The following is a 13,550-nucleotide window of genomic DNA, read 5'->3' on the forward strand; positions in this document are numbered from 1 at the left end:
GGGACAGAGTTGGGGGCTCCACAGCAGACCGGGCTCCTCTTGTGACCGGCGTCTCTCCTTTGCCTCCTAGAGAATCTCGATGCTGGCCTGGAGCAGAAACTGAGCTGGACCACTGGAGCCTCGGTGAGGGGGCTGCACCCCACCTGGGAAAGGCAGTGGGTGGCTGGGGCTATGTGGACAGGGAGGCTGGAGGTATCTAGAACTGCCATGTGGTGTCTGCGAGGCTCTGTCCAGCCAGGTTTCAACCATACCTATCACTCTGCCACCCCTCCCATGGCCTGGCCTGGATGGAAGTGGGGAGCCCACAGAGCCGCTGTGAGGCCCCCATGGTTCTCTGAGGCCAAGCTTTTGCTCAGGTGGAGTGGTCTGCAGTGAGACTGTGGCACTGGGTTCTGGGACACTAGGGCTGGGAATCTGAGCATTGGGGGTGTGGTGAGGGGGGGGTGCCTATGCAGAAGCTTTCTGGGCCAGAGTTGGTGTGGCCTCTTGAAAGTGTCCCTCTGAGCTTCAGCCAGGAGGAAGGCACCAGAGGGCCTGAGGAAATCCCCACCAGCCCCGTAAGTGGGGGTCCCAGGAGGGCTTCAAAACAGGAAGTGCCTGCTGCCCGCCCTCCCTCCCGTTCCAGGAACACAGGCAGCAGGAAGCATAGCTGGCTGTGCCTGGCGCCTCCTGCACCGCCGGAGCTTTGCTGCTGGTCCGGTGGGTTGCCCTTTGCTCCTGGGCCTGGGCAGGCAGGTCACCTGAGGCCTTGTTTGTCCAGGAACCAGAAGGCAGCTGCCACCTGTAGGGTGTCACCCCAGCCACGCCTGCCACCCTGGAAAGCCTGGGCCGGCAGGACCCTGGGAGTCAGGCTTTCCCTGGTGGCACACGGTAGTGTTTATTGAGCACTTAGGGTGTGCCAGCCCCCAGCAAGGACAGGAGAGCCTTCTTCCTGTACCAGGGCCCCTACAGCCCTGGCGGATGGGTGAGTGGCTTCCCTGGGTGGAAGTTGGTGGGGACGGATGAGGGGTGGCTGCCGGGGGCCCAGAGCCATTGCTTTTCCTGGGGCGCCACAGGGTTCACCGGGCTCCCCCACCACGGTCGGGGCCAGATCCGAGGGGACCGTGGGCCCCGCCCCCGCGCCGCCCCCGCGTTCCCCTCCCGGCTGCGGGCGCATTCCATTCATTCCCGGGAGCTGCGCCGGGGCCGAGGCTGCCGCCGCCACTGCCACCGAGCTGGGCCGGGTGAGCGGGGCCGGGAGGGGAGGGCAGCAGGCCTGGGCGTGGGGCCGAGGGGCCTGGATGTTGCCTGCCCCCGCTGGCGCCACTGGGTGCACTTAGAAGGCGGGGGCCTGCGGGACCTGCCCCTGGGTGGCTGTGGGTAGGGGAGGGGCGCGGCGGGGGTTGGGGAGCCTTTGGGCAGGCGCTGCTCCTCCCTGGTAGGGCCATGGGCTGTGGCTGTAGCCTATGGGCCTCTCCTGGAGGCCTGGGACTCCTGTGCCCTCCTCTCCTCTCCCCTGGACAGGCCACTGAGCCACAGCAGGGGACCCTGGCTGAGCTGGGCATAGAACCCCCTCCCCCAGGATCACGCCCAGAGGTTCCCGTGGGCTTGTAGAATCTTCGTGTCCCTCAATAAAGCCAGCATCTTCTGCTGGCTGATTACCCCTATCCTGGCGAAGCCTGGGGTCCCGTGGCCCTGCCCAGCCTCTCTGCCGCCAAGCAGCCAGGAACTCCCTAGCCTGTGGGTGGTCACCTCTCCCAGTGGCTGCTGTGCTCGTGGGCACCTGGGGGCTCCAGGGGTTGGGCAGGGGGCTTCAGGGGCTGGGCAGCAGCTGAGCACTGAACCCCCAGTGCAGGGAGGGGGTTCTGTGCCGGGCAGGAGCTGCCTGTCTGATGGGCGCACCCCCAGGGAGCAGGAAGGCCAGTGCAGCCCTGTCTCACTCATGCGGGCCCTGGGGTGGCTCAGATGTTGTCAGTCGGTTGTGTCTTGGTTGTACCTCAAGAGATTTCAGGAAGCTTGCGGGCAGTCAGAACAGGGGGTTGCCACGGGCAGGTGGAGGGCGACTGTGCCAGTAAATGCAGCTTCACCCAAAGCTGAGGCTCGGGAGAAACACTCCCCCGGCTACAGAGCAGCAGAGCGGACTCCCTGTCCTCCTGGGAGGACAGAGACCGGGCGGTTGGAGCAGCAGAGCGTCCTGTCCCCTCCTGGGAGGCCAGACGCCGGGGGGTTGGGGGGTGTCAAAAGGGTGGAGAAACACAGTGGTCAGTGGCCAAGCTGCTCCCACTGCGTGTCAGAATCCCAGCCCCACCCATGCCCGCGGTGTGGCCTTGGGCAAATTCTGCTCCGTGCCTCAGTTTCTTCACCTGAGAAATGGGTCACAGGCTATCGTGGTCAGCCTGGCCGTCAGAGACACAGGGATGTGGAAACATTTGCATTTTGTGGCTTGTTTTTTCTACACTTAAAACTTTTTTTTTTTTTTTTTTGAGACAGAGTCTCGCTCTGTTGCCCAGGCAGGAGTGCAGTGGTGTGATCTTGGCTTGCTGTAAGCTCCGCCTCCCAGGTTCACGCGATTCTCCTGCCTCAGCCTCCGGAGTAGCTGAGACTACAGGCGGGTGCCAGCATGCCCGCCTTATTTATTTGTGTTTTTAGTAGAGACGGGGTTTCACCATGTTGGCCAGGCTGGTCTCAAACTCCTGAGCTCGTGATCCGCCCGCCTCGGCCTCCCAAAGTGCTGGGATTACAGGCGTGAGCCACTGGGACCGGCAAAACTTTCAAACAGGTGGTGAGAAAGAGGATTGCGTTTCGAGGGGATGAGACATATGCAGGGAAGTGACACTTGCGGTGGCCTGAGAGAGTGTGGCAGTCTCTGGAGGCACGGGGTGGGCCTGCACAGGGAGGTGGGAGAGGCCAGGGCCTCCATGCCTTGTGACCCTCTGCCATCGAGTCTGGACACCCTTGGCACCTGCCATGGCAGGGCTGCCCTGGACACCTGGGAGCCCCCTGTACTGGTGCCCTCAGGGAAGATGACGGTGGGCCCAGGAGTGGGGGTGGTTGGGAGCATGAGGAGGGGGCACTGGCAGGGGAGGCTGATGTAGGGATCACTGGCCAGAATGGAGCAGGGTCCCTAGCGTGAGAGGGATGGACCACCCTGAGGAAGAGCTCAGAGGCAGAAGGGCCCTGTCTGCCACTTGTGTCTGAGCCCCCAAGATGCACTTGAGTCTGGTAGGGAGGGAAAGAGGGAGGACCATGCATGTCCTGCATCCACCTGTGGGGCCTTGGATCGTCCTCCTGTTGGGAGACCCTTAGCTCAGCCTGGTCCTCAGCAGCGCACCCATCAAACCACACATCCCCCTCATCCACCCAGACCCAGGCACAGACCCCACACCGAGACATGCTCAGTTACACACACGCATATGGACACACCCTGTCCAGCCTGCAGACGTGGGGGCCTCCGCCTCTGAGACCTGGTGGATTTGGAGTTGCTCATGACTCTCCAGGTCCCCTTCTTGCCTCCCCTGTGCCCACATCTGAGGCTGTGCCCTGGGGACGGCATGGGCCGAGCGAGGGGTGGGTGGGTGATTCTCCAAGGCTTTGCCCTGGGCGTGGCATGGGCCGAGCGAGGAGCTGTAGATGATGGCTGGCTTCCACTGTTTCACCGGGGCAGGGGGCCTGGAGGTGGTCAGGGAGGCTCTGGGGAGTCAGGCCGCCTGGGGGCTCTGGTGGGCAGTTGTAAACAGCATGTGCACCTGCTGGGCTATGCACAGTGCACCCCTCGCTGTCACCTGAGCCTCTGGTTTCCTGTGTCCTTCACCTCTGCCCCACGTGTGAGCCGCCTGTTCCAACGTCCAGGGGTCTGCCTGTCAGCCTGAGCCTGTGTGCTGGGGCCAGTGCGTCCTGACCACCTGGAGCTCCTTGGGGTCACAGGTCAGGGGGCATGTATGTGAGCACCTGACAGCCTTTCTGGGGGTATCGACTCCTTGCCTTGGGGATAGGCCTGCTGGTGTTTTGAGCACCTCCGGGAGGGATCCTGTAGCAGGCGGTGGCAGTGCCTTGGCCCCAGTGGTCGGTTAGGGTGGACTTGAGGAGGGCTGAGAAGTGGTCTCCAGCAAGACCTCGAGGGTGGCAGGGGTGTGAAGCAGGAAGGGGCGGAGCTCCAGGTTCCTCAGTTCGTGGAGTGGCATGACCCTCTCTCCCATGTTCTGACGTTTGGGGCAGGGACTGGAGAGGGATTTGATCGGGGGTCCTCTGGGTTGGGGCTCCCCTGACCCTTCTCTCTTCCCACAGGGTGCCAGGGGCAATGGCACTGCAGCTCTGGGCCCTGACCCTGCTGGGCCTGCTGGGTGCAGGTGCCAGCCTGAGGCCCCGCAAGCTGGACTTCTTCCGCAGCGAGAAAGAGCTGAACCACCTGGCTGTGGATGAGGCCTCAGGCGTGGTGTACCTGGGGGCGGTGAATGCCCTCTACCAGCTGGATGCAAAGCTGCAGCTGGAGCAGCAGGTGGCCACGGGCCCGGCCCTGGACAACAAGAAGTGCACGCCGCCCATCGAGGCCAGCCAGTGCCATGAGGCTGAGATGACCGACAATGTCAACCAGCTGTTGCTGCTCGACCCTCCCAGGAAGCGCCTGGTGGAGTGCGGCAGCCTCTTCAAGGGCATCTGCGCTCTGCGCGCCCTGAGCAACATCTCCCTGCGCCTGTTCTACGAGGATGGCAGCGGGGAGAAGTCTTTCGTGGCCAGCAATGACGAGGGTGTGGCCACGGTGGGGCTGGTGAGCTCCACGGGTCCCGGTGGTGACCGCGTGCTGTTTGTGGGCAAAGGCAACGGGCCGCACGACAACGGCATCATCGTGAGCACCCGGCTGCTGGACCGGACTGACAGCAGGGAGGCCTTTGAGGCCTACACGGACCACGCCACCTACAAGGCCGGCTACCTGTCCACCAACACACAGCAGTTCGTGGCGGCCTTCGAGGACGGCCCCTACGTCTTCTTTGTCTTCAACCAGCAGGACAAGCACCCGGCCCGGAACCGCACGCTGCTGGCGCGCATGTGCAGAGAAGACCCCAACTACTACTCCTACCTGGAGATGGACCTGCAGTGCCAGGACCCCGACGTCCATGCCACTGCCTTTGGCACCTGCCTGGCCGCCTCCGTGGCTGCACCTGGCTCTGGCAGGGTGCTATATGCTGTCTTCAGCAGAGACAGCCGGAGCAGTGGGGGGCCCGGTGCGGGCCTCTGCCTGTTCCCGCTGGACGAGGTGCACGCCAAGATGGAGGCCAACCGCAACGCCTGCTACACAGGCACCTCGGAGGCATCCCGTGACATCTTCTACAAGCCCTTCCATGGCGAGATCCTGTGCGGCGGCCACGCGCTGGTATGGACCTCAGTGTGTTCTTGCGGGGCCTGGACTGCAGGCGTCCGTGTGCGGGTTTGCGTGCCCAGGCTGCTGGGGAGGGTGCATGTGAGCAGTGTGGCCGTGGTTCTCGCTGGCGTGGGCGCTCGCGTGGGTGGGTGCCGCATCTCTCAGTGCCATTCATGTCGGCGCCAGTCCCAGGCCTGTGTCGGGCACTGGGGCACACAACAGTGAGCACGGTGGGGCTCCCTGCCACGTGGGCCCTGTTCTCGGGGACGTGTGTGGGACCACATGTGCCGGAGGGAAGGGAAGGCCCTGTCCCGAGTCTTGGAGCCGGAGTGGAGAGGGCCCTTCAGGACAGGGGGTCTGCCTGCCATTGACACGCCGCGGTCTGCAGGGTTCCAGCAAGAGCTTCCCATGTGGCTCAGAGCACCTGCCCTACCCACTGGGCAGCCGCGATGGGCTCAAAGCCACAGCTGTGCTGCAGCGTGGAGGCCTGAACCTGACAGCCGTGACGGTCACCGCCGAGAACAACCACACTGTTGCTTTTCTGGGCACCTCTGACGGCCGGATCCTCAAGGTTTGGCCCAGGCTGGGGCAGGGAGGCTCTGGAGGGCCTGTCTGTGCACAAGGCCCGTACCCTCACCAGCCTGCCCTCGCGCTCACAGGTGTACCTCACCCCAAACGGCACCTCCTCAGAGTACGACTCCATCCTTGTGGAGATAAACAAGAGAGTCAAGCGCGACCTGGTACTGTCTGGAGACCTGGCCAGCCTGTACGCCATGACCCAGGACAAGGTGAGCCAGACGCAGCCCCGGAGAGCACTCCAGGCCAAGTGTGCCCGGTCATTGCATCCCAGGCCCTTATGACAGGCCTGGGGGCCAGAGGAGGATGGGGCGCTGCAGAGCTGGGCCCTTCTTGGGCTGGATGAGGGGTGGCTGGGTGGGTCCCGGGCACTGTCTCCATCCTGTGTCTCTCTGGCACTGCCCCTGTCTCTGCCGCTCCTTCTGTTTGTCCTTTGTGGTCTCAACCAGGTCTCTCCATCTGGCCCTGCCTCTGCCCCGTCCTGATGGAAGGGACCTGGGTCGGTGTCAGGGGTGTTGCTGAGGGTGGATGGGAAGACGGGGTCCCTGCACAGCCCCTGTGAGCTCAGTCAGTGGGGGACATGGGCCTGGGCCCCAAGCTTGTGGGGGGGTTAGTGCGAGAGACCCTCAGCCCGGCCCTAGAAGCACCCCTCGGAGGGAGCCAGTGCAGAGGACAGGAGCTGCCAAGGAGATGCCACAGCCAAGACCTCCAGGCTTCCCTGGGCTCCCATCGGGATCCTGGGCCTGGCACGGCCACCAGGCCACGGCCACGCAGAGCAGAGCCAGAGCTGTTTAATAATAAGCCTGAGGTGTCTGAGGCTTTCAAGGCCCTGGGACAGAGCTGGGTCAAGCTGGCGGTCCAGGGACATCTGGGGTCTGTGGAAGGCCCGTGTGGCCTCTGCCGTGGTCGCACTCACAGCCCCGCTGCCCTAGGTGTTCCGGCTGCCGGTGCAGGAGTGCCTGAGCTACCTGACCTGCACCCAGTGCCGCGACTCGCAGGACCCCTACTGTGGCTGGTGCGTCGTCGAGGGACGGTGAGTGCCTGGGGGGGGCTCGGGGACACGGCCTGCCTCTGGGATCCTGGGAGGTCGTGGCCTGGGTCGGGGGGCACACCGCACTGTCCTGGGAGAACAAGATTCCACCCTGGGCTGAAGCTGCCCCCTGCGCCTGCAGATGCACCCGGAAGTCCGAGTGTCCACGGGCCGAGGAGGCCAGCCACTGGCTGTGGAGCCGGAGCAAGTCCTGCGTGGCTGTCACCAGCGCCCAGCCACAGAACATGAGCCGGCGGGCCCAGGGGGAGGTGTGTGGTGGGGCTGGGGTGGGGGTCCTGGGGCCCAGGCCGGGCCAGGTGGGGGCTCCCCTAGGCTGGGAGCTGCTGGGACAGGCAGGGGAGGGCCCCACATCTCCCCCGCCTGGGCTCCGGGCACTGAGCCTTAGGGATGGAGCCCTGCATTGGCCCCCTGGACCCCTGTGACCGGGGCGGGGGGGGGTGGGGATTGTCCATATCCAGGGTGGACCCAGGCCCTGTCCCAGGAGTTGCTGGGGTGACCACAGAGAGACTTGTGTTGGAAGACGCGGAGTCGGGTTCTGGAGGCTCCTCTGGGATGTGCGCCCACACGCAGGGAGGTCGGGTCACGAGCAGGCGGGCTGACAGGACTCCGGGTTCCCGGTGTGAGCGGCACGGCCCCTCCCTCAGGTGCAGCTGACCGTCAGCCCCCTCCCTGCCCTGAGTGAGGAGGACGAGTTGCTGTGCCTTTTTGGGGAGTCACCGCCACACCCCGCCCGTGTGGAGGGCGAGGCCGTCACCTGCAACTCCCCGAGCAGCATCCCCGTCACACCGCCAGGCCAGGGTGAGGCCCCTTCTCGGTCACACGGGGCCCTGTGCACGTGGGCTATCACCTCTGCCGGACCCTGGGTGCAGGCTGGGCACAGGCACACTCCGCGGCCGCTCCGGGGGCCCAGCCTGAATGAAGCCTGTGGTGGGGTTGCTGTGCCTGTTGGGGAGGTTCTGGCCTCCTGGGCTGTCCGCAGCCACGCCCCCCAGGCCCGTAGCAAAGGTGACTTGTCTTCACCGGCAGCTGGAACACCTAGGGCAGCGGGGCTGTGAGTGCGACCACGGCAGAGGCCACACGGGCCTTCCACAGACCCCAGATGTCCCTGGACCGCCAGCTTGACCCAGCTCTGTCCCAGGGCCTTGAAAGCCTCAGACACCTCAGGCTTATTATTAAACAGCTCTGGCTCTGCTCTGCGTGGCCGTGGCCTGGTGGCCGTGCCAGGCCCAGGATCCTGATGGGAGCCCAGGGAAGCCTGGAGGTCTTGGCTGTGGCATCTCCTTGGCAGCTCCTGTCTTCCGCCTGCTCCCTCATCACGTCCAGAGCGGCATCCGGGTGCCAGGCGCCAGGCCCCGTCATCTCGGCAGACGCCCCTCACCCCTTCCTGCCATGTCCAGCCTCAGAGAGCAGGGCCATTCCCAGAGGCTGCAGGGCCTCGCATGTGGGCCAGGGCAGGCGTCGCGCCCATGTCCCCTAAGTTTTGGGGGCAGTGGGGCCACGCAGTGACGTGGGCAGGGACCTGGCAGTCCCCACCCAGACTCCAAGGAGCCGCTGCCCTCAGTGCCTGTGGGAACAGAGGGTATGAAAGCAAGCTGGGCCCTGGGGAGAAAGGCAAGCCTGGCGCTGCACCCGACACCCGAACCGAGATCTGATAGCAGGTGGCAGGTCCAGCCCAGCAAGAACGGGCGTCCTGGCAGCCCCACCCGAGATCTGATAGCAGGTGGCAGGCCCCGCCCAACATGAGTGCGGGGCGTCCTGGCAGGGCCCCCGAAGACCAGGGGTCTCCACCTCGGCCCCAGGAGTCAGCCCCAGGAGTCAGCCCCAGGGGAGGCCCAGCCTGGCCCTCGGCCCTGTGGCCGCCACCTTGACGCCTCCCCCTCTGCTGTCTGCAGACCACGTGGCCGTGACCATCCAGCTCCTCCTTAGACAAGGCAACATCTTCCTCACGTCCTACCAGTACCCCTTCTACGACTGCCGCCAGGCCATGAGCCTAGAGGAGAACCTGCCGTGAGTGTCTCCTGCCCGTCGACCCCGCCCCGCCTGCCACCCCAGCCGTGCTCACGATCTTCTCTGGATGCAGGTGCATCTCCTGTGTGAGCAACCGCTGGACCTGCCAATGGGACCTGCGCTACCACGAGTGCCGGGAGGCCTCGCCCAACCCTGAGGACGGCATCATCCGTGCCCACATGGTGAGGGGCCTCAGGGGACTGTTCAGGGCACGGCTGCTCCGCTGTGCCCAGGCAGCACCTGACCAGCCTTGCTCTCCCAGGAGGACAGCTGTCCCCAGTTCCTGGGACCCAGCCCCCTGGTGATCCCCATGAACCACGAGACAGACGTGACCTTCCAGGGCAAGAACCTGGACACTGTGAAGGTGCGGAGGGAGGGGTGCCGGCCAGTGACAGGCAGGCTGAGGTGCAGAGGGAGGGGGCGCTGGCCAACGACCGGCAGGCTGAGGTACAGAGGGAGGGGGCGCTGGCCAGTGCTGATGGGTGTGTGGGGAGCCTGAGCTCCACTCGTGCCCCCCGACTCGGGGCCCCCACATGAGGTAGAGGGCACAGGATATATTGGGGACAGAGGCCAGGAGGGAGCACTCAGGGGCCTTTGGATGGGCCTGAACAGAGGCAGTGGAGGAGGCAGGCGTGTGGAGGTTGAGGGGCCAGTGCCACCTCCTGAGGAGGGAGCTGTGGGGGCCACGATGCTGGGTGGGCTGGGCGATGCCCTCAGGTGTGGATGAGTGGTGGAGGTGGCCGGGGAAACCCACGCAGGACGTTCGGAGGCTTCTGCAGACACAGGTGTTTGGGCTCAGGAGTGGCCGAGGGGTCAGCTGGCATGGGAGAGTCTGAGGGGCAGGCACGTGTGGGGTGAGGAGAGGGTTCCCACACTGTAGGCACTGAGGAGAGGCTGCGGGGGTTCTGGGAGGAGGGCCAGGGTGCCAAAGCCGCCTGTCCAGGGTCCTGACGGCACGGTCTGCAGGGTTCCTCCCTGCACGTGGGCAGTGACTTGCTCAAGTTCATGGAGCCAGTGAGCGTGCAGGAATCTGGGACCTTCGTCTTTCGGACCCCAAAGGTACGGCCCCAGGGCAGGCCGGCTCAGCTGCTGGACCCCAGGGCCCCGGGTGGGGTGGGGGGTCACCTCCAGGACTGTGAGGGGAGGGGCAGCAGGGAGACCCCAGGGACCAGAGCCCAGCCAGGGGCTCGCCATGCCCTGTGCTGCTGGGGAAGCCCCCTCTGCCCTCTGCCTCCCTGGGGACAGAGTGGCACAGAGCAGCGTCCATGAGGTTCCCAAACTTCCGACACTTGAAGGCCTCCCCTGCTGCCCTTGGCTGGGAAGGGACCCGGTGGCCACAGGGAGATTGCCCTCGTGACCCCTGCCCCGCGCCCCTCTGTGGGGGCAGGAAGTGCAGTGTGCCCCTGCGTGTCCCCCAGCTGTCCCACGATGCCAACGAGACGCTGCCCCTGCACCTCTACGTCAAGTCTTATGGCAAGAATATCGACAGCAAGCTCCATGGTGGGGGCCACGGGCGTGGTGGGGGGGCGGGCGGGGGATGGGTGGGCACAAGGAGGTGGGTGGGGGGACAGGTGGGCGCAGTGGGGAGCAGGTCGGGGGCAGGCAGCCACGGGGTGACCACTGACGGCAGCTCTCCCCGCAGTCACCCTCTACAACTGCTCCTTTGGCCGCAGTGACTGCAGCCTGTGCCAGGCCGCTAACCCCGACTACAGGTGTGCGTGGTGCGGGGGCCAGAGCAGGTGCGTGTATGAGGCCCTGTGCAACACCACCTCCGAGTGCCCGCCGCCCGTCATCACCAGGGTGAGCCCCTCGAAGCCTGGCCTACACCCTCCCGCGTCCCTGGCCTGAGCCCCTCCCTGCTCACCCGGCTCTGTGCTTTCAGATCCAGCCTGAGACGGGCCCCCTGGGTGGGGGCATCCATGTCACCATCCTGGGGTCCAATCTGGGCGTCCGAGCAGGGGACATCCGGAGGATCTCGGTGGCCGGCCGGAACTGCTCCTTTCAGCCGGAACGCTACTCCGTGTCCACCCGGTGAGTGGACAGCCCTGGCCTGGGCCCTGTCGGCTGGGTCAGTACCCACGCTGGAGTTCCGGGTGACCGGGTGGGTGGAGAGGCTGAGGGGGTGAGGGTGTCAGGGTATGGGGTGGGTCGGGGAGTGCCTGGGCCACCCTGCCTGTCGCCCGCCAGGATCGTGTGTGTGATCGAGGCTGCAGAGGCGCCCTTCACTGGGGGTGTCGAGGTGGACGTCTTCGGGAAACTGGGCCGCTCGCCTCCCAGTGTCCAGTTCACCTTCCAAGTAAGCACCTGGCCTCGGGGACCTGCCGAACCCGGGAGGAGGGGCTTTGCCTGCTGCCTCCCCCTGACAGTTACCATCCAGCCCAGGACTGAGGGCGTCCTGTGCCCCGTCCTCACCCGAGTGCCCCTGCGGCTCTTCCAGCAGCCCCAGCCTCTCAAGGTGGAGCCGCAGCAGGGACCGCAGGCGGGCGGCACCACACTGACCATCCACGGCACCCACCTGGACACGGGTTCCCAGGAGGACGTGCGGGTGACCCTCAACGGCGTCCCGTGTAAAGTGTGGGTGTCACCGCCAGCTGCTGAGTCTGGTTGGCCCTGGCCCTGGGTATGGAGGGGGGCACTTACTGAGACCTGAGTGGCCCTGAGGGGATGGCGGGGCCAGCCTGGTTGGGCTGAGGCTGGTCCCGGGGGAGGGGTTGATGCAGACCAGCACCCTCCCTCCCCCAGGACGAAGTTTGGGGTGCAGCTCCAGTGTGTCACGGGCCCCCAGGCGACACGGGGCCAGATGCCCCTGGAGGTCTCCTATGGGGGGTCCCCCGTGCCCAGCCCCGACATCTTCTTCACCTACCGCGAAAACCCCATACTGCGAGCCTTCGAACCGCTACGAAGCTTTGCCAGGTGAGGCTGGTGCCCCCCCACCCCCCTCTGCTCTCCACACCCAGCTGCCTCCTCAGTGCCCTTGGCTGACTGCGCTGAAAGGAATGTGGTGGGGCTGGTCTGTGCGGTGGGAGGAGGCCTCTGGAAAACCCCACTGCACCCCAGATCCACGTCCTCCTAGAAACTCAGACAGGCACACCAGAGGCTCCACGCTCACCAGGCCCCACGTGCCCCCCGCCCACTTGCGGCACAGTCTCGTGCTTGGCACGGCCCACCGTGTTGCCCCTTTGCCCACCCAGACCCACACATGCACCTGGAAGCCCCCTGTGGCCAGAGCCAGGGTGGGTGTGGACGGGAGGGCGGAGCCTGCAGGGACCACCCCTGCCAGCCGAGCCCACAAAGGCACTGCCCTCCCCAGTGGTGGCCGCAGCATCAACGTCACGGGTCAGGGTTTCAGCCTGATCCAGAGGTTTGCCATGGTGGTCATCGCGGAGCCCCTGCAGTCCTGGCAGCCGCCGCGGGAGGCTGAATCCCTGCAGCCCATGACGGTCAGTCCTGGCATGGGCTCAGCTCTGGCACCGGCCAGTGGGATCGTGCCCGGGAAGGGCGGGGTCTGCGCCCGGGGGCTGACGGCTGGGACTTGCCTGCAGGTGGTGGGTACAGACTACGTGTTCCACAATGACACCAAGGTTGTCTTCCTGTCCCCGGCTGTGCCCGAGGAGCCAGAGGCCTACAACCTCACGGTCCTGATCGAGATGGACGGGCACCGTGCCCCGCTCAGGACGGAGGCCGGGGCCTTTGAGTACGTGCCTGACCCCACCTTTGAGAACTTCACAGGTGGCGTCAAGAAGCAGGTCAACAAGCTCATCCACGCCCGGGTGAGGACGGTGCAGCCCCGGGGGTCTGGGCTGAGAGCTGGTCCACCTGTCCCTGGTTCCCTCCTGCTCATCCCGACCGCTGCACCCTCCCCAGGGCACCAATCTGAACAAGGCGATGACGCTGCAGGAGGCTGAGGCCTTCGTGGGTGCCGAGCGCTGCACCATGAAGACGCTGACGGAGACCGACCTGTACTGTGAGCCCCCGGAGGTGCAGCCCCCGCCCAAGCGGCGGCAGAAACGAGACACCACACACAACCTGCCCGAGTTCATTGTGCGTGAGCGGGGGCGGGCGGGGGGTGCCCCCACGGGACCGCGCTGAACCCGGCCCCCCACACAGGTGAAGTTCGGCTCTCGCGAGTGGGTGCTGGGCCGCGTGGAGTACGACACACGGGTGAGCGACGTGCCGCTCAGCCTCATCTTGCCGCTGGTCATCGTGCCCATGGTGGTCGTCATTGCGGTGTCTGTCTACTGCTACTGGTGAGCCCGCCCCGCGGCTGTGCCCACACCCCCAGCCCTCGGCCCTCCCGCCTCGGCCCCTCTGGCCTCATCCGCCACCCTGCACAGGCAGGCGTGTAGATCCACCTCCTCATGCGGGCAGCTGAGCGGCCGGCCCGGCAGGACCTAGGAGCCTCCCTGTGCCCTGCAGGAGGAAGAGCCAGCAGGCCGAACGAGAGTATGAGAAGATCAAGTCCCAGCTGGAGGGCCTGGAGGAGAGCGTGCGGGACCGCTGCAAGAAGGAATTCACGGGTAGGGACTGCTCGGGGGCTGGTGCTCGGGCGCCTCCTGGGGCGGGAATGCTGTGTGTGGGGCG

The 13,550-nt window shown here is 65.8% G+C and overlaps 1 protein-coding gene across 9 annotated transcripts in view; it reads left to right on the forward strand.

Moving 5' to 3' along the window:
* The window catches only part of PLXNB2 (plexin B2), a 32,904-nt gene that overhangs the window by 13,203 nt on the left and 6,151 nt on the right, over positions 1 to 13,550 (forward strand). For 5 of the 9 annotated variants that reach the window (XM_055252247.2, XM_063622415.1, XM_055252249.2 and 2 more), the window contains exons 2-23: positions 71 to 123; positions 4,264 to 5,347; positions 5,724 to 5,906; positions 5,995 to 6,123; positions 6,844 to 6,944; positions 7,084 to 7,210; positions 7,607 to 7,760; positions 8,855 to 8,969; positions 9,043 to 9,151; positions 9,232 to 9,333; positions 9,936 to 10,028; positions 10,388 to 10,469; positions 10,612 to 10,769; positions 10,852 to 11,000; positions 11,157 to 11,265; positions 11,407 to 11,543; positions 11,712 to 11,882; positions 12,280 to 12,409; positions 12,512 to 12,739; positions 12,834 to 13,010; positions 13,077 to 13,216; positions 13,386 to 13,486. In XM_055252247.2, coding sequence (XP_055108222.2) covers positions 4,277 to 5,347; positions 5,724 to 5,906; positions 5,995 to 6,123; positions 6,844 to 6,944; positions 7,084 to 7,210; positions 7,607 to 7,760; positions 8,855 to 8,969; positions 9,043 to 9,151; positions 9,232 to 9,333; positions 9,936 to 10,028; positions 10,388 to 10,469; positions 10,612 to 10,769; positions 10,852 to 11,000; positions 11,157 to 11,265; positions 11,407 to 11,543; positions 11,712 to 11,882; positions 12,280 to 12,409; positions 12,512 to 12,739; positions 12,834 to 13,010; positions 13,077 to 13,216; positions 13,386 to 13,486 — 3,766 coding nt within the window. In that variant the 5' untranslated portion in view covers positions 71 to 123; positions 4,264 to 4,276. Of the gene's footprint in view, positions 1 to 70; positions 124 to 1,834; positions 3,904 to 4,263; positions 5,348 to 5,723; positions 5,907 to 5,994; positions 6,124 to 6,843; positions 6,945 to 7,083; positions 7,211 to 7,606; positions 7,761 to 8,854; positions 8,970 to 9,042; positions 9,152 to 9,231; positions 9,334 to 9,935; positions 10,029 to 10,387; positions 10,470 to 10,611; positions 10,770 to 10,851; positions 11,001 to 11,156; positions 11,266 to 11,406; positions 11,544 to 11,711; positions 11,883 to 12,042; positions 12,410 to 12,511; positions 12,740 to 12,833; positions 13,011 to 13,076; positions 13,217 to 13,385; positions 13,487 to 13,550 lie in introns of those variants that run through there. The other 4 variants (XM_055252250.2, XM_055252251.2, XM_063622416.1 and 1 more) reach the window with 3 other exon arrangements.

Source organism: Symphalangus syndactylus, chromosome 18, assembly GCF_028878055.3.
Source record: "Symphalangus syndactylus isolate Jambi chromosome 18, NHGRI_mSymSyn1-v2.1_pri, whole genome shotgun sequence".
NCBI lineage: Eukaryota > Metazoa > Chordata > Mammalia > Primates > Hylobatidae > Symphalangus > Symphalangus syndactylus.